This window comes from Panulirus ornatus, chromosome 15 (genome assembly GCF_036320965.1).
Source record: "Panulirus ornatus isolate Po-2019 chromosome 15, ASM3632096v1, whole genome shotgun sequence".
Classification (NCBI taxonomy): domain Eukaryota; kingdom Metazoa; phylum Arthropoda; class Malacostraca; order Decapoda; family Palinuridae; genus Panulirus; species Panulirus ornatus.
In genome coordinates, this window is record NC_092238.1 from 27748650 (window position 1) to 27767550 (window position 18901).

The 18901-nt window shown below is 42.3% G+C and overlaps 1 protein-coding gene and 1 long non-coding RNA gene across 5 annotated transcripts in view; one reads left to right on the plus strand and one right to left on the minus strand.

The window, feature by feature from the left end:
* The first annotated feature begins 461 nt into the window (after positions 1 to 461).
* LOC139753799 (uncharacterized) overlaps positions 462 to 18901 on the plus strand; it is a 193698-nt gene continuing 175258 nt past the window's right edge. Inside the window, exons 1-2 of one of the 2 annotated variants that reach the window (XR_011713773.1) lie at positions 462 to 873; positions 1320 to 1387. This is a non-coding gene — a long non-coding RNA (uncharacterized lncRNA). The remainder of the gene's footprint in view (positions 874 to 1319; positions 1388 to 18901) is intronic. The other variant, XR_011713774.1, reaches the window with a different exon arrangement.
* Positions 3998 to 18901, minus strand: part of LOC139753798 (homeobox protein engrailed-1a-like) — a 177345-nt gene continuing 162441 nt past the window's right edge. Inside the window, exons 2-4 of one of the 3 annotated variants that reach the window (XM_071670673.1) lie at positions 12231 to 12342; positions 8439 to 8541; positions 3998 to 8077 (exon numbers count right to left, since the gene is read on the minus strand). In XM_071670673.1, the coding sequence (XP_071526774.1) occupies positions 7964 to 8077; positions 8439 to 8541; positions 12231 to 12342 (329 nt within the window). In that variant the 3' untranslated portion in view covers positions 3998 to 7963. Of the gene's footprint in view, positions 8099 to 8438; positions 8542 to 12230; positions 12343 to 18901 lie in introns of all 3 variants that reach the window. The other 2 variants (XM_071670671.1, XM_071670672.1) reach the window with 2 other exon arrangements.

The following is an 18901-nucleotide window of genomic DNA, read 5'->3' on the forward strand; positions in this document are numbered from 1 at the left end:
GGTATACTTTGGGAGCAGAGTTAAATTAGTACCTTCTCCCTTCTTAATACTGATAATAATTACTGTGGGAATTGTATCTCTACATCAGCATACAGAAAACCCACACTTACTGGTCTTTGTGTAAAGTTTGCCTCCATCATTCCACTGGAGTATATAAGCGCAATTTGCTGGTGACATTAACGAAATAATCCTTACTCATATGGCCTGATTATTTTGAATTCCACACAGAACTAGAACCACTGAAAAAGATGTGTTGCACGTGAATGATTTCCCTCTGACTCTGAGTAATGTGTATATTGGCAAGGATTGATATTAAGCAGAGTCACAAACTCTGCCTTGCAATATGATCAATGATCGTAATCTGTATTGACTAGGATATGCATATAGTCACTCCGTAATGTTCAGCTCCGTCAGCCAATGAGTAATTTATTCCGTGATTTTTTTTTTCCTTTCAGGTTGATATAACTTTTCAAAGACGAGAAGAAAAAAAAAAACTTCCCAGTGGATTTTTTTTTTTTGTGTGTGTGTGAAGTTTAAGGACGTTATTCTTGGAAAGCCGTAGTGTTTCTTGTGAATGTGCAAAACCAGTGATTATGTTCGTCCATTATTAAGGCGAAGCGACACTTCAGATGGGACCTACGCCTCCGAAGCGAGTAGTACTCGGGCGATCACCACGAAGTAGTGGAGCACACGTCGCCAAACCACCACCACCACCTTCCTCAGTCGTTACGTCGTTAAGCTGACCAGCCAATGACGGTAGAGCGCGTCTTGTGAGGAGGGCAGTCGATCACTGGACAGTGAAATGTCAGCACTGGAGTCACCTCCTGCTCTGCAGTGAACAGTGAAGTATCTACTGTGTTATTAAGACTTTAGGTAAGTATTGAGAGATGTGAGGGATTATCCAGTTCTTTGATGTGTGTTTGTGTGTTTTAGTGTTAGGATAATTACCTTATTGTGATGGCAATTTGACGATTCTAATCATGATTAGGTTAGGTTACCTCTGTTTATTCATATACATTGTCATGTTTGAATGTTTATAATGTTTGATAAGATAAATTTTTGTTTTTGTTTTATTTCTTTTTAATTTTGACCAAGAAGATTAGAGGTTTTTTTGTCATATTTCGAACCAAGTTACAATTTTGAAATCGATCCGAGGTTCCTGCTTTAGCTTATGACTCGTCGCCACACATATGTTCTTCAAGAACAAGAAATTAACATATCACCTTGGTCGTTCACCTAGAATGTTCTTGTATATGTTAGAAAGTAAACCTGGGGTTAAGGTGTACATTACTAAAATCGATATATTTTCTTTTTTCCAGTGTACTCATTGGGAACCTCCAAGCTACCCCACTGGCCAGGCTAATGGAGTTTACCACCACACGACGAGGTAAGGTCTCCAACGCCCTTCCTGATTCTGTAGTTCTATTGTTGTGTCGACTTGTGTTGTCCCGAAACACACACACACACACACACACACACACACACACACACACACACACACACACACACTTTTCGTGTCAGGTGTCAGCCAAGATTTGTTTGTGTATATATATATATATATATATATATATAAAAAATATATATATATATATATATATATATATATATATATATATATATTTCTTTTTCTTTCATACTATTCGCCATTTCCCGCATTAGCGAGGTAGCGTTAAGAACAGAGGACTGGGCCTTTGAGGGAATATCCTCCCGCAGTATGAAGTGGCGTGTCTCTGTGCATGACAGAGTCATCAGTATTCACCGCAAACATTAATGTAAGATTTCCTTGTGGCGTTTTATATGTCTTTTCCATATCGACTGTTCATCTAACTTTCAAATTAGTCTCCGATGATGATTGTATCAGAAGTGTCGTTGGAATTTTAATCAGTGGCTCTCCATGAGTATCGTTTATCACGCAGTAACACACACAAACACACACACACCAGCCTAAGCCAGGTACCCATTCTATCGACCCGACCCGAGGGGAGGAGGAACACCTGGGTTGGGTGTAGGCCGAATGCCACGCCCAGGATTCGACCCCTGTGTGGATCAGATCCCGGGCCACTGGCCTGTAGTGACTCATGGTCAGTAACGCTGACAACTACACCACGGAGGCCCGTGTGTGTGTGTGTGTGTGTGTGTGTGTGTGTGTGTGTTTGTGTGTAGATGAATGAAATGTTTACATTATATCAGTATTTACCAATATTCTTCGTCTTAACCTTCGTCAGAGTTCTCAAACCTTTCGTTCAGTCCGTACGAGTATTCATCATAGCAATATTGCTTATAGGATTCATCATTTTTCAGTATTCAGCCATAGTCATCATAGCGATATTCATCATAAACTTCAGCATTTCTCAGTAACTAATATTCATCAAAGCCATATTCATCCACAGGTGTCAGCGTCTTTCACTGCTTACCAATATTCGTGAAAGTAATATGCAGTATCCATCATAGTATTCAGTATTCATTTCAAATACCTTACAACCATTCAATAGATTAATTCCCCCCACGTATCCTTTAGGTACTTTGGCAAACCCGTCAGTAAAATTTAGCATGTCTCACTCACCTTCAAAATCTCAGTACTTACCCCACGCATACTTACGAGCATCGGTCGGTAAGTCGTACTTCCGACACACTGGCCCCCTCGCCACTCACCCTGGGGTCGTATAGGATAAAGAGACACACCTCACACTTCCAGTATGTACAGTTTATTCTTAAGGCTCTTGTCAGCTGGGGTTCCAAAGTGTGTGTGTGTGTGTGTGTGAAGGGGAGGAAAGAGGAGTTATATGGGGGTCGTGAAAATAGGAATTGGTGAGCCTTTGTACGGGTAAGAGGAGTTGGGGTGGAGCGCCTATTTGTCAGTATGTGTGTGACCGTTGGGGTTCGAACCCTCGTAAAATGACTATGTAAGAATGAATATCTAGAATCGTGGCTTGATTTATGCAGGTATGGTGAATGGAGGGAAAAATTACAATCGTTTTCAGTCTACAATTTGCATATTTTTTTTCTTTACTTGTTAAACTTTGCATATTTTTATACATAAGAATATGTACAGAAAACAGTCGAAAAAGTATTTCTTTTTTTCTGGGCAAATAAGTGTCATTAAGTATAGGTGTAAGTAGCTTCAGGTCATACTTTAAAGAGGGGGTTGAGGGGGGGTAGAAAGTAACATACAACACTTGACATGGAGGTAGCCACGGTATCTTACGGCCATAGTCGAAATTCCTAAGAAAAGTCACCCTTAAACAGGTCTTACCTTCAGTCCAAATCGGCGTATTATATTTTTTCTTCTTCTTCCTTCCCCCCCGACTACAGGGTGGGTCAGAACAAGTTGCTTCCCCCAATACAGGGTGAGGAGAAGAAGAAGAGCGACATGTTAGGCCAAGTGTCAAAATCGTTAGTCTCTCGTTTGGTCTTGTGACTCTTACAGTCCTGCGTTGTCTGTCGTTATGAGGATATAAAGTCTAGTGTGTCTGGGAGATACTGAAGATGAGAGAGAGAGAGAGAGAGAGAGAGAGAGAGAGAGAGAGAGAGAGAGAGAGAGAGAGAGGACTGTTCTTCTTCGATTGTTCTCCATTCGTCTACGAAGAACATGGAATTGGTGGCAAGGTTAATGTGACGGTCGAGCTTCGAAACGTCGAGAGGCGTTTGTGTGGTCCTCCATGGCCAGCTCTCTCTCCCTCTCCCTCTCTCTCTCTCTCTCTCTCTCTCTCTTTCTCTCTCTCTCTTGGCATTATGAAAGTCGAACCCGTAAAGGGTCATCGAAGGATAATCATACCGTCATCAATAGCTATCTTGATCTATCATTGTACCGCCCTCTGATTGTCAGCAATGTACGATAACCTAACTCGCGCGTGCGTAAATGCTATCGTACATCGCTGCCAGGCACACCATTCACGGAGACTCGTAAGAGACTCTCGCAGAACATCGTAAGATTCGAATCCTCTTACGACACACACACACCCACACACACAACTAGAAAAAAAAAAATGATAGAAAGTTTGTAACTTATCAATTAGTCATTTTATTGGAGTTAATTACATAGTCCAAACACTCGTATCACAGGATTTCAACTTCATTAATAGTTTACAAAATGATACACCAAGGAAAAAAAAAAAAATAATGATAACACTCGTCATGCATTCGCCCTCTATATATATATATTTATATTTATATTTATATATAATTACAAGAAGTAAGACTTCCTGCCTTTATCATCCTTATCTACCTGCCTACATAGTATCATAATGTCTCCAGGCGTCACCAGGCGGCCATGGTTGCGTACACTCACATTGGTCAGTTGATGTCGGAGGTGAAGCACTTGTGTGGGAAAAATAATCACGAAACATTCTTTTTTTTTTTCCCCCACTGTGAAAAAAATTTTTAGGAAGATTGTTATTCACTGCGCAAGTCCGCATCTGGTGTTGATCGAGTCCATTGTCTATTATTGAGTAAAAAAGGAATATTGAATTAGAAGATACAGTGGGAAAATGCTGCATAGAGGATTACGTATGTCAAGATGTTACATGGAAGCCACTGAAGAATTTATTAATACGAGGGAGATTTCCATTCCCCCTTACGGACCCCCCCAAAAAAAATACTGTTGAGTGATTAATGATCAATTTAGTCGCTTAACTTTAGGCCTATGTATTTGATCTGGCTTAATCATTCGTGGAATAATGGATTCAGACTGTATTAGAAAGTATAAAAACCGTACAAAGATATTTGATCCATATATATATATATATATATATATATATATATATATATATATATATATATATATATATATATATACTGTACCTTTTTTTAGAACTATCTTTGATCAACATAATTTCCAACTTAACAAGACGCTAAGGAATGTTGAATAGTGATGATGTTCTAGATGTATCTTTACAGTATAATTACTTTATCTTGTCTTTGGACGACCGTGATTACACAGTGACTGAAAAAAGAAAGCAAAATAGTTTGAGGTTTCAAAATTAGTTTTTTTGACGGTTTGCATCGGGTTCTTACAGGCTTCAGAACGGTTCGTTGGAGGCTGTATGAAACGGTTCGACTGACTTCAAAACGGGTTGTGTGAGGCCCCCAAACTAAATGATCGTGTTGCGCTTCAAAACGAGTTGTTTGACATTTCTTTGTGAGAAGGAGTTGTTTGAGGCTTCGTTTGAAAAGTTGTTGTTTAGTGCTTCCTTTTGAAACGAGTTGTTTCAGATTTCGGTTCATACTGAGTTGTTTGAGGTTTCGTTTTAAAACTAGCCGTTTGAGGCTTCGTCATGAAACGAGTCGTTTGAAGCTTCGTGTCACAACGAGTTGTTTCAGGTCTCATTTTAAAACGAGCGTTAACTCACTCGCTGATGTCACATGAATTCCTTTTTAATCGCTGAACGAACAGAATTAGCTTCACTTCGAAACCTCACGAAGAGAAATCTCACAGACCGTTGAACAAATTGCTAAAAAGAAAATTGATTATGGTGTTCATGAACAGGAAGCTCGACATGATTACAATCGCATGACCTTAATTTACGATTTTGAGAAGTAGATCTAAGCCTTAGTGAAGGCAGCGCGATAAGCATGGTTGATCTGATAAAGGTAATCATATTTTACGTAAATACGATTCGTATTCCGATCAGGGGATCGCACTATTCGCCTCCTTCTACCCGGGCGGTGGATGCACTCGGGGTTCCATCATGGAGAGGATGCGGGTAATTGAAAGGCTCATTCAACTCGATCAACTCTAGATAGCCGAACGCAGGTAATGAGGTGGATTTCAAGGGGTTCCACAGCTCTCTGCAGGGGACCTCTTCATTCCCCCCCCCCGTCTTGGTTAATCAGGCAGATGATTAACCAGATCCCAAACAGTTATCTGCAGTGGTTCTTGGCGTGTGAGTGTCCTCTTAATGCTGGATAATCTTAGTTCTCTGGTCTTGACACACATGGCTTACTCGGCCTTGGATAGTCAAACTCATGGCTAATTGAAACCTGGATAATACAAGATCTGGCACATTCAAGCCTGGATAACATAAGACCTGACAAAGTGGATTCTAGATTTAAAAAAAAAAAAAAGACAAATTGAGCCCCTGGATAACAAAAGACCTCACAAACTGACCCCTGGATAATCAGAGACCTCGAAGTGCGAACCCCGGATAACCAAAGACCTGACAAATCGAACCCTGGATAACCAAAGACCTCTCATACTGACCCTCTGGATAACCAGAGACCTCTCAAATCGAACCCTGGACCATCAGAATCCTGACACACTGAACCCTGGATAGCCACAGCATATTGACGCACTCTGGATAATACGAGGTGTAGGCAGGATGACTCTGGATAAAGGGGGGAACTGGCATAATGGAGAAGCACCTGAGACTTATGAGAGGGTAGTGGGGTCGCCACGCAGTGGGGTAGGGAGGGTGGGGAGGAGAGGAGAAAGAGAGTGGAGGGTGGTGGTGGTGGAGGTGGAGGGAGGAGGAGGAGCGACCCCGCGTACATAAATACATCATAAATTAATCTAAAATAGCTTGGCAATGTACAGAACAGAGGACCTCGTTCCCTAAGTATTTGAGAACGGAGAGTCACTACAGTCCAGATTAGAAATGTTCGGAAACTATCTTTTTTTTTTTCCTCAATTTCCTTTTCCTTTTGAGGGTTTCCAAACGTTTGTAAGAGACTTTGACACTTGCGAATCCCTTACGTTCAAGTGTTCCGTTCGAAGTGACTTCAAGAACATCGTGTTGGTGATTTCAATGTTTTCTTTTTTGCCACACGAAAGTCACGTTTCAGAGCGTTGGGAAGCGTGGCTGAAACGTTTTGTACCAGTGTCCGGGGACGTAGCAGCAACGTTTGCACCACAGGGTCCGGGAAGTGTGGCAGCAACGTTTGCACCACAGTACCTGGGGACGTACCACAATACCCGAGGACGTGGTACTGCTCTCGAGACGTCCACCACTGCTCGCGCCGCTAGGGCATTAAGGTCCCCAGAGAAGAGGTCAAAAAAGGTCATTGATGAACCTGGAACATGTGTGGTGTCTGTTAGCTGACGTTGTCTTAAGAGATAACTTGACTCTCGAATGTCTGTCTGTTTATCTATCTCTCTCTCTCTCTCGGCGTCAGCACAGTAGTTTACCTCAGAGATAGAGACTCGGTCACAGTTTACCTGCACTCTAACCTCAGTTTACTACACACCGTTACACCATAGTCTCACGGCCACTCGGTGGCATAAAGTTTATTTTCCATATTTTTTTTTTTCTTTTCCTTTCTAAGTATCACGAAGTTCAGAGGTAACCAAAGCTTCTCATTCACTTTACGATCGGAAAAGCATTTGAGACAAGTTAACCCACCGTTAATGTTCTCTTCCTCCCCTTTTCCTTCTGCGTATTCGCTCGGATGTCCCTCAGAGCAGAATGACATCCGGAAGACGCGGGCATGACGGAGCAGAGGAAGGGAGGCGCGCGCATTCGGAGGTTTTAAAAGACGTTCCTTTGGCGCCGCGCAACCGTGTACCCAGATCATCCGATCATCCACGGCCGCCGCGAATGATAGAGCGGGAGCCTTCAGCGCACCATCGCTCCAGGAGTTCTTGCCGCGTCATCTGTGTAGGATGATAAGTCGGATGATCCCGCGTAGGAGTGTGACAGGATTGGAATCATTCTCTTTTCCCAGAAGGATCCTTTTCGTCCGCAGCCTCGAATGCGATTCGTTCTCCTGTTCTCGATCAAACGGGAAGATTCGCCGTTCCTTCAGGAGTAGAATGACTCCGTCTCAATCCTGCGAACGTCTGCCTGAGAGAGGGATGGAGATGAGCGCGGATGAGTGGGGCGAGGAGAGGAGGTGGTGATGGTGGTGTTGGAAGAAGAAGAAGAGGAGGAGGCGGGCGGCTGCATCAGTGGATCTGCTGTCGGTGAAGGTGGCTGAGAGGGTCGACGTCGTCTGCGTCTACGTCGCCGCCGCCGCCGCCGAGCGCTGATCATACTGGAGGCAAGAGCTTCTCCTCGTCCTCCTCCCGGATGGGTATGGTGGAGTGGTTGTAGAGCCCCTGTGCCATCAGCTGCAGTGCCAGCGGATTGGCCTGACCTTTGGCCTGCTGGGAGAGGGCCAAAAACTTGATCAGAGGTAGGCACTGAGCCTACTCGAAATGGACAACGGTAATGGGTGAATGTTTACCAAAGCACAATCAAGTACAGACCAGCTAAAGTGTAATTGGACTACTTGTGCTGAAGCACGGCAAAATGTTTATACGAGAGGCAAGTTGAATGTGCAAACACTTATAGGGATTCTGATCTTAAAGAAGAGAAGTTAATCCCTCTACCCACCACCGAAGGTAAGAAAGGCTGTCAACTCCATATAAGTCTCTGGTAATTAAGGGTTTTCAAAAATGCCTCTACATTTAAACATGATGAGCCAGTATGACAGACGGGAAAAAATCACAGACGAGATTTCACCTTTTTTATCTTGGCCCTCTTGTTCTGGAACCAGATCTTGATCTGGCTCTCGTTCAAGCCCAGGTCCCGAGCCAGGTCCTGTCGCCGCTTCTCCGTCAGGTACCTGTAGTAGGGGAGAGACAAATAGAGACAGTTCATAAACTTGGTTGAACACCATCGACATTTGCGTCGAGTGCCAGCAACTTCAGAATAAGCACATTACATATATACATATGCTGCCCAAGCCTCGCTAATGGTACAGTTGCTTCCTATATAAAATAATGAAGGGAGGGACTATGTGAAGACCCAGGGCGCTAGATTATGAGAACTTAATGGAGTTCTCGCCAGTCTCGCTATCTCCACGCCATTAAATTGTCTTCTTTTTTCCCCCCTCCTCCGCCGCGGAAGCTAAAACAATTTGCGCACCTGGTTCTGCGCCCTGAGGGCCTCTGATTAACCAAAAGGTCTCATTGTCTCACTTTGCAGAAGGTGGTCTGTTGCACGCCTCATTTGAAGGGTTTATGATTATACCAGAGAAGCAAATAAATTCTTTCTCCTTTTTTTTTTTTTTAAGAACTGACGGATCTAGTATATCTTGTCTTGTAAAACGACTGCACAAAAAAAAAAGAAGAATTTCCCTCCACCTCACAGAGAGAGAGAGAGAAAAAAAAAGAGGTTAGTACTACTACCACTGCTTCAAGATATGAGACGCCCATCTTAATCACCAGGGACCAGGGTTAGCAATAATACATCTTGTCTTACTGTCTTCTGATTGGGAGTGATCAGTCGATTCTACTTCAGAAGTTGGAAATTCGGTGGAAGACATAAAACGCAACGACGGTGTCTCAAACATCCTGGATATCAGTGTGCATCATCAAATGCGTCTCTCGTATTGCTTTTCCTCGAGGGTGGACATGCTCTACAAGCAAACAAGCAAGCAAGCAGGCACAAGAACTTCAGAGGAGTATTTTTTTTTGCAACAGTGGCTCACATTTTCACTCGCTTGTAAACGCCACCGCATCGGAAATGTTCATTGGTGACCTGTATAACTAAGCAGACGGTTCATATTGGAGGTGGAGACTCGAGCAACACAATAAAGCTATTATAGATGGGAAATACAATGAAATGAGCTCTTTGAGAAGGGCGCATAAGTGCCAACAAACGGGACTCGAAGTCGAGTTTTATGGGCCTTTGTGGTGTAGAGGGTAGCGTTCCTGACCGTGACGCATTCACGGGCCGTTCAGGGTTGAGCATATAGGCTCGAATTCTGGTTGTGGCAGTCGGTCCACAGTCAACCCAGCTGTTCATCCACCTTTAGAGGTTGGTCGATGAATTGGGTACCTGGCTTAGGCTTGGGTATATATTAGGGCTTCAGTTGTCCATGCCGACTCGCCTAACATAAAAAGAAATAAACATATGATTAATCATATTGAAATTTGGAAATTGGGTAATTAGGCGGGAGCCTAGCGAGGCTGGTGGCATGCCAATTATAGACTTAATTGATACTTGGCAAACAGCCGGTAAAATGATCTTTAGTGGTCATCTGCGGTCGGCAGCGCAGAGCTTAATTGGGTAAATGTTTACTTCACTTGCGCAACCTTCATACTGGATTATCGAACCTTCCTTAAAGAGCTGATGTTTCAGGCATCGAGAAATGGACAAACTCGTGACGGAAGGAAGGAAATAACATAAGGGGATTCTAAAGAGCTGATGTTTCAGGCATCGAGAAATGGACAAACTCGTGACGGAAGGAAGGAGATAACATAAGGGGATTCTAAAGAGCTGATGTTTCAGGCATCGAGAAATGGACAAACTCGTGACGGAAGGAAGGAAATAACATGAGGGGATTCTAAAGAGCTGATGTTTCAGGTATCGAGAAACACACAAATTCGTGACGGGAGGAAAGAAATAACATGAGGGGGTTTTTCATCAGAGAATAAGAGTGAGTTTGGCGAATTCGGTGACGACGCTTCTTTCTCGCTTCTTTTGTTTTGTTCCGCAATTAACAGCTAAACAACAACTTGATGTCTTTCGCCATCAAGTGCCCCTGCATCCAGCAGAAATCTGTGAGCGACAAAATCGAATCGAATTCGATCTGATAAAAGGCAGACATTGGGGTTCACAGTGTCATACATACTCGAAGCCGGTTCGGTTCAGATGCTTCAAACGGAGTCTTGCGAGCGTCGCCCCTTAAAGGAACGATTGCATGAAGTCTTTTTGCCTTCTGTCTCAACCTTCTGTCTCCCTAAATAAGATTCGAACCGTTCGTTCATTGTGACCCGGACTCAACCTGGTTAAGCTAGTTCACGTTAGGGTCGGTTTGACTGCCATTTGCACGAAGCAGGTTTCGCAAACCACGTTTTCCTTGATTTTCAACCAAAGCAACAGCAGAATGGTTACCCACACTCTCTTGGGAGGTTCACTTACAATTCTCTGGGGTTCACTTATAATAGCAGACTGCTGCAGGAAAAGGGTAGTACTTCACTTGTTAAATATAAATGTCATTCATTTCCGAATTCTATGATCAAATCATCTGTGAAGATATTTATGAAAGAAAAAGAGAATTTATTTAACAACTTGTCGCAAGGAAAGGAGTACTGATTTGGTCAAGCCTAAATGACAATCTTTTTATCATTAGCACTTACAGAAGTGGTTGTAGTAGTAGAAGTAATAGTTGTAGTAGTATCAGTAGCAATAGAAGCAGTAGTAGTAACAGTATTTGCAATAGTAATAAAGAAGTATATAATTTGCATATTTCTTTAAGATTGCCTCTTCTCTCGCTAAGAAATATGGCATAATATCATATGTTTGATTTAGCATACGATACGTCATTGTTAATCAGGCAATCACTACGTCCTGTAGGAAGGGGAATAAACACGTACTAATGACGTGATATGATTAACCAATCAGAGGCTCTTTTCTCAAGTGACGTCATGTTCGGGTGAGCCAGTCATATTGCCGACGGCAGAACAAGCCGTCACAGAATGTTTTGCCGTCGCCGGCTGAATAATGGGTACCAGTTGCCGAACTAGTGAAGTCAGTCCCACCCAAAAAAAAAAAAAGCCACACCTTTGATATTAATTCACACCCTTGTAGACAGTTCTAGGAATCTACAACGAGGAGTCGGATATAAATTACTGTATCCCTTTCGAGAATTTAAGTTTTTACATTTAATTTGTTCGTCAGAATATATATATATATATATATATATATATATATATATATATATATATATATATATATATATATATATATTCCTATATCAGGAAGGAAGAATTGTGTATTGACTAAGAATTTGTGATAGTTAATCAAAACATGAATATTCATTAAAAACATTAGGTGTTGTTTCTGAAGAAAGTGAATAAGTTGAAATTAAGAACTATGATAAATACTGATTGGCTAGTATCGTTAACGAGCTGTTAGCATGTAACAAGCCTGAGGAATTAAAGCCTTAAATGTAGAAACCTTCAGCATCATCAGATGGGTTCTGGATCGAAGTGAGTAATTAAATTCTGGTTGAATTCTCGAGAGGTTGGACCAACTCGTTGTAATGGACGAGTGTGACGAGAAGTGAACGTAAGACGCGTGCTGGCTGCCTGGCGCGACGACGTGACCTCTGGAGGTGAGACATGACACCTCTCTCTCTCTCTCTCTCTCTCTCTCTCTCTCTCTCTCTCTCTCTCTCTCTCTCTCTCTCTCTCTCCCCCATTACCTTTGGCCTAGCTGCGAGGACCTGACCACCCACCCACTCACCACCCCCTAACCTTTTAAATCATTCTGAGTTGACTGAATGAGTTGACTGACTTCACTGACCTGTTCTCCTGGAACTCCTTCTTGAGTCTAGCCAACTGGTCTGAGGTGAAGGCTGTTCGAGGTCGCTTCTCGTCCTTCTTGTCTCGCTTCTTGATGCGTCGCGTCCTTGGTCCTGTGGGGGAGTCAGACGTATGAGCTGTGTCTCTCAAGGGTAGTATATATATATATATATATATATATATATATATATATATATATATATATTCTTTTCTTTCTTTCAAACTATTCGCCATTTCCCACGTTAACGAGGTAGCGTTAAGAACAGAGAACTGGGCCTTTGAGGGAATATCCTCACCTGGCCCCCTTCTCTGTTCCTTCTTTTGGAAAATTAAAAAAAAAAAAAAATAGAGGGGAGGATTTCCAGCCCCCCGCTCCCTCCCCTTTTAGTCGCCTACGACACGCAGGGAATACGAGGGAAGTATTCTTTCTCCCCTATCCCCAGGGATAATATATATATATATATATATATATATATATATATATATATATATATATATATATATATATATATATATACACACACACAATTGGGATTACAGTACAGATGTTTAACGCTAACTGTAATAACACACACACAGGTGTTCTGAGGTAACATTATACACATGTGTGACTTAGAGCCCTAATGAGTATATGTGTGTGTGTGTGTGTGTGTGTCGCTTGGTCATTTATAACGAGCGTTATTTGGGAAATAATGTCTCGCTAACACCAGCTGAACGGACGCCACCGAGGCAGAAATAGGAAGATATGTTATCAACGAGAAATAGTGGAAAATATCCAAACCTGTTGACAAATGTCATCTTTCTGTTGTTATATAAGTGTTATGTGTTGTTATATGTTATATAAATGTTGTTTTATAAGTGTTATATAAGTGTTGTTATATATGTGGTTATGTAAGTGTTATGTGTGTTACTGTATCCGTGTTACTATATCATTGCTGCTATATCAAGGTTGCTGTGTCTCTGTTACTAAATCAGGATTGCTATATCAGTATTACAATATCACTGTTGCTATATTAGTGTTACTTTAGCACTTACTATATCAACGTTATGCTATCAGTATTGCTATATCAGTGTTGCTGCGTCAGTGTTACTACATCAATATTGCCATTGCAGTGTTACTGCAGGAATTTTTTATACATCGCTGTCTCTATTTCTAAATACTGTATGGCATAGGTCCACTAAGTGACAGGTAAGTTTCGACAGTAGTAATGATAATAATAATAGCAATGATAACAATATTGATGGTTATAATGATAGTAATGATAGTATAATAATGGTAATAATTATGGTAATAACAATAATGATAATGGTAATAGTAATAGCAATAATAAGTGATGGTAATAATGATGACAACAGTAATGATAATGATTCAGAATAGATATACTCCCAGTCTTTAAGTTCCCGAGGAAAAGTACCCCATCCACATTACGGTGTGGCATCATATCTGTGTCATCTGGTCCTGTTTTTTTGCTGTCACATGAACATGCGCGACTAGTCTGTGTGTGTGTGTGTGTGTGTGTGTGTGTGTGATTCGTTTTTCAAATGTGTCTACGCACGTGAGTATGTGTGTGTGTGTGTGTGCGTGTGTGTGTTTGTCTTTGTGAGTCTTGTTTTTGAGACGTACTCTTTAAACTCGTAAGCAAACACGAGTGATAACGTCCTGCAGAATTAACTGGCAGTAATAGCGGTCATTACCACGATAAGTATCTGAGATAAGAAGATACAGTTATCATGGTGGTTATGTGGCTTAGATATCTGAAATTGTTGACATCTAATTCTACTGTCTCATGTAGTCGTCTCATGTAGAGTCCTTTAATATATATATATATATATATATATATATATATATATATATATATATATATATATATATACACACACACACGTTAATATGCACTTTTGGAAGTCATGGGTTTCACATTGTCTCAGTCATGAGACAGTGGTTTCTAGCAAAGCTGCAATACAGAGATGTGTCTTTTGGGTGACTGATGGTTTCTCTCGTAAGCCAAGGTGTAGAGAACATCAGAAATGCACGAGTGTTAAGACAATATTTTTTTCTTTTCTTTTCAAATTCAACTGGTTCATTTCTGCAGTAGCGAAATATGAGATGAAAACTTGACATAAAAATAATTCTTATGCTCGTTAGTCCATTAACATGTTATACACCGACGCGTTCGTCATGTAAGTGTATATCCTTCCAAAATTAGGTAAGGTAGACTATATTTTATTTTCCACGTATATTGGGAATGTAGCGTCACTTTAAACCTGTTCCGATCGTTAAACTTGAAATTGGTGATTGAACTCCTTATTTCTGCTGTAATGAGGATACAAGTCATGGAGACAGAATAATACCTCTTTGTCTTGTATTTTAATGGGGCGAAAAGAAAAAAAAGATATCAGGGAATTGAAACTGGGAATTGCGAGTGGACTGTCCTAAAGAAGGACTCTTAAGGAGAACCATTAAGGGAAGAGCTCAAACAAGGGACCCCGATGAAAGATCCTGAAAGGAGGAACTCGAAGGAGGACCCAAGAGGAAGATCCCAAAGTTATTACATGATGCATGGAAGTATCAACGAGGATAGTATAGTATACCGTATACCTTGTACTGGATGCCCGTCCATTTGATACGGGGTGAGATATAAGGCCAAAAAAAAGATCAAGCAAACATTTATGCTAATGTCCATTGCCTCATGATATCATGTGCTTGTTGTCCATACAGACGAGTATGGCCATATACGAAGGTGGCAAGTGGCTGAAATTGGCATCAAGGATTGAGCCAACAAGTGAGAGAGAGAGAAAAGCATTCGAATCGGACCACATATACAGGGAAGTGACCAAAATCCGTGGCGGTCGCGTACGCTTGGTAAGACCATCAACAAGGATGTTTGAGGGATGGAGCCGGGACCAGGTGCAGACGACCGGCAGAGAGAGGGAACGCGAGGCGGTGCGGTGTCCAGCAAGGTGAAGGAATAGCCTGTGGGGAGCTATAATAAGTCTAGGTGTTTTGTTATCGTTGTGGCTCTCTCTGATGGAAGCCTCGGCACACAAAGCCGAAACGTTAGAAGAATTCAACTCGGAGTCTTTCCTCTGTGTTTGCTCACCATTCCCATCCACAAATATGTTACAGTGAATCATTTATGAGTGTGTTTTAGAAGTAGAACCCTTCTCACGCCCTGGAGTGACTTCGAGCGTAGCCCAACCATCATGTAGCACAATATAAGCGCTTAGGACACCACCCGAGAGAGACAGAGAGGTAATTACAACTGACCTTATCTTTTCAGCTGATAGTGCTGATAATGACAGACTGACATTGTCAGCACCCAGTTCAGGCGCTCCGTCACACAGCTTGTGGACCACCACGGGTTTATCATTTCCGCTTTATGGTAATGAGGTCCTTCATTATTGTTGTCACCGGTGAGGGCGGCCTTATCTCTCACACCATCGGGGTATTTCCAGGTGGTGGTAGGAGGGTGGGATGACGACGGTGGTGGTGGTAGACGTGGTTGTGGCTCTTGGTCGACTTGGGTTTGTGGTGGATGTGGTTGTGTCTGTTTTGATAGCCGGGGTTAGATGTGGTGGTGGATTTGGTGGACGTGGCCGTGTTGTGATGGTCCCGCTTTTAGGTGGAGTCGGTTGCGGTGGTCTTGGTGGTTCTCATGAATGTGGTTGTGGGAGACTTGACAGTGTTGGTGATGGTGGTGGGTTGTGCTGTAGGCGTTGTTGCGTTCACTGTCGGAGATGTTGGAGGTGAGGTAAAGGGATATGAAGTCACTAAATCCCTCTTGAGTAATTGAAAGACAATGAAGTATATATATATATATATATATATATATATATATATATATATATATATATATATATATATATATATATATATAATGTGATTGAATATATCACGATACAGAGACGTATTCCAATCTCCTCTTCTCTCAATTCCACATTTCCAATTTTTCCTCTTATGAAGCCGTCTCATTCTTCCGGTTCTTAACGGAACGGAATCGTTAATTTATACATTAATAAAGGATACGTGAATGGCCGATAACTGTCTCCCTGGGAACGGTGTTCCTTTGTCGTGTGTTGGGAAGTGCGGTTGGCGTCTGGGGACGCCCCAACCAACCTCCTCCCATCGCCATTCTTTACGGCGCGTCCCGGGCGATAACGTACACACACACACTCAATTTCTGCCAAGCGAGCCTGATAGACAAGCAGGCAGGAGGCCACGGGACACGCAGGGAAGTAGTTAAGGAGCAGGTAGGGTTCGAAACCCCGTCGACCAGAGGGAGACGCCACCGTACAGGGATGTTTTCTTCTTTTTTTTTTTTTTCTAAGCCTAAAGAGAGACTTGTTTACACACACAGGTATATGGTGGGGTGAGTGCTTAAATGTGTCTTACGGACATGACTAGAAATTGAATTACATGTGTATAAACAACTCAAAAACCAGGACACACACACACACACATATATATATATATATATATATATATATATATATATATATATATATATATATATATATATATATATATATATTGGCAGCAGTAGACAGTGGCCAGGGGAAGTAACCATACGTTCTGGCGATATACTTGACGCTAGTTGCCTGTAAGCGATGAATTCGTTATGCCATAAAAACGATTTTCTTGAGTTCGGTTCAGGAAGATATATATTGTTCTTAACGCTACCTCGCTAACGCGGGAAATGGCGAATAGTTTAAAAGAAAGAAAGAATATATATATATATATATATATATATATATATATATATATATATATATATATATATATATATATATATATATATATATATACAGTATCTCTTTCTTCCATATTATTCCTTTCTGGTATCTCTCTGCAGAGAGAATGATAAATACCTAATTTCGAAGTTCTGTTTAATATTTTTTTTTTTTAATTCATATCTGAATTATTAGACACCAAAATCAATGTTTGCAATGAGCGGCAAGAATTAGATCATTGCCATTGGCCACTAGAGAGTCCCCTGGTTGTACGATAATAATACAAATGCCCCCCCCCCCCCACAACCCCCAACCTCCACACCCCCTCCTTTGGCTTCACAAAACCACACGGTAGACATTAGCCCCGTATTACGCTCAGGATGTGGCATATTACCGGAGGTTAATTATCTATATCGCGCGCGAATTACTCTTACTTTTCGAAGGGGGTGCAACATATTAATACCTGGTAACTCACAAGACAAGGGTTACGGACGCGGAGCAAAAGGGAGCAATTGTCGATGGCGAATTTTGATAAGGGCGTGTCATTAATCACCGCAAAGGGTAATTAGCATAAGTAATGAAGTCATTATGCAAAAGATGCGTCCCCGGGAAGATGTCCTATCTTCCCCCTTAGAGAGAGAGAGAGAGAGAGAGAGAGAGAGAGAGAGAGAGAGAGAGAGAGGTGTTATCTCGTATCTCCAAAATGTCAGCTTCGTTTTGCAGTGACTGGTTCTTTGCGCAGTGTGTCCGCGGCGCGCGGGGTCTCCAAATAGAAGCAGGTTGATCAAAGTTTACAGAGTGCTGTAGAGGGATTCGTAGGGGTGTCCCGAGGCATCGTAGAACCGTCTTATACAGGTAGATAAGAGAAGGAAGGAGGTAGAGAGAATGGGAAGCAGAAAGCACGGAGCGTAAAATCTGACGCCGGCGTCTCTACCAGTTGCGTCAGCGTTGTCAACAGCTCGCCCGACTACACCGCTACCTTCCGGGTCGCCCGCGCCTGGCGCAACGGCTCGAAGAGAGCCAGAACTGGACCCACCATCGACCAGATCACCATCAACACTGAGCATCCAGGCCGCCTCCTGGAGCCCCGCTAGAGCCCCTTAGCTACCTCCAGGTTCCTCCGTCCACTGCGGTTCTCGGCGGCGTCGCCTGGAGCGATAAAACTAAACTGGAACGAACGCGTTATCATCATATGTTCCAGCTATGCGTCTCCGCATTCGCCGTAGACTCGAGACACTTGCCCTCCGTGCACTACAACTCAAAAAAAAAAAAACATTTGACGACTCTCATTATTCTAAGATTCGCCTATGCCTCTTCCTCTAGACAGACCGGGGGAGAAAAGAATACTGAACCATCTCGCCACCGCCACCTGAGATCCCTTGTCCCCAAGTTGCAGTTCTGCGCCACAACAATGTCGAGCCTCTCCGAGTTCGTGCAAACCGTTACAAGAATAGCCCTATCCCGTCATTAAACTGCCACCAAGTCTTTATGTAAAGACGAACTGTTTGACCCACTGTTTATATTGATAGCGTCTCTCTCTCTCTCTCTCTCTCTCTCTCTCTCTCTCTCTCTCTCTCTCTCTCTCTCTCTCTCTCTCTCTCTCTCCCCATTCATTTTCAGCCTTTGGCTGCAGTTTATTCAATAGATGATTGATGGTCTATCATCATTTTACACACACACACACGAAGAGAGAGAGAGAGAGAGAGAGAGGGAGAGAGAGAGAGAGAGAGATGGATCACGGGGACCAGAGCTCCCTCAATATGCCAGTCCAAAAACAGTAATCTTCTCCCCCGTCAAGAGGTCGAAAAGTCGCACTTAAAGCCTCGCATTGTTTTGGGATCCCACCAGTGTTTGTGTGAGGGCGAATAACACTCATTATCTCAGCCAGGATGACAACTTTGATTGGCAAGTGAAGAGCACAGTGCCAGGCAGAAGGCGAGG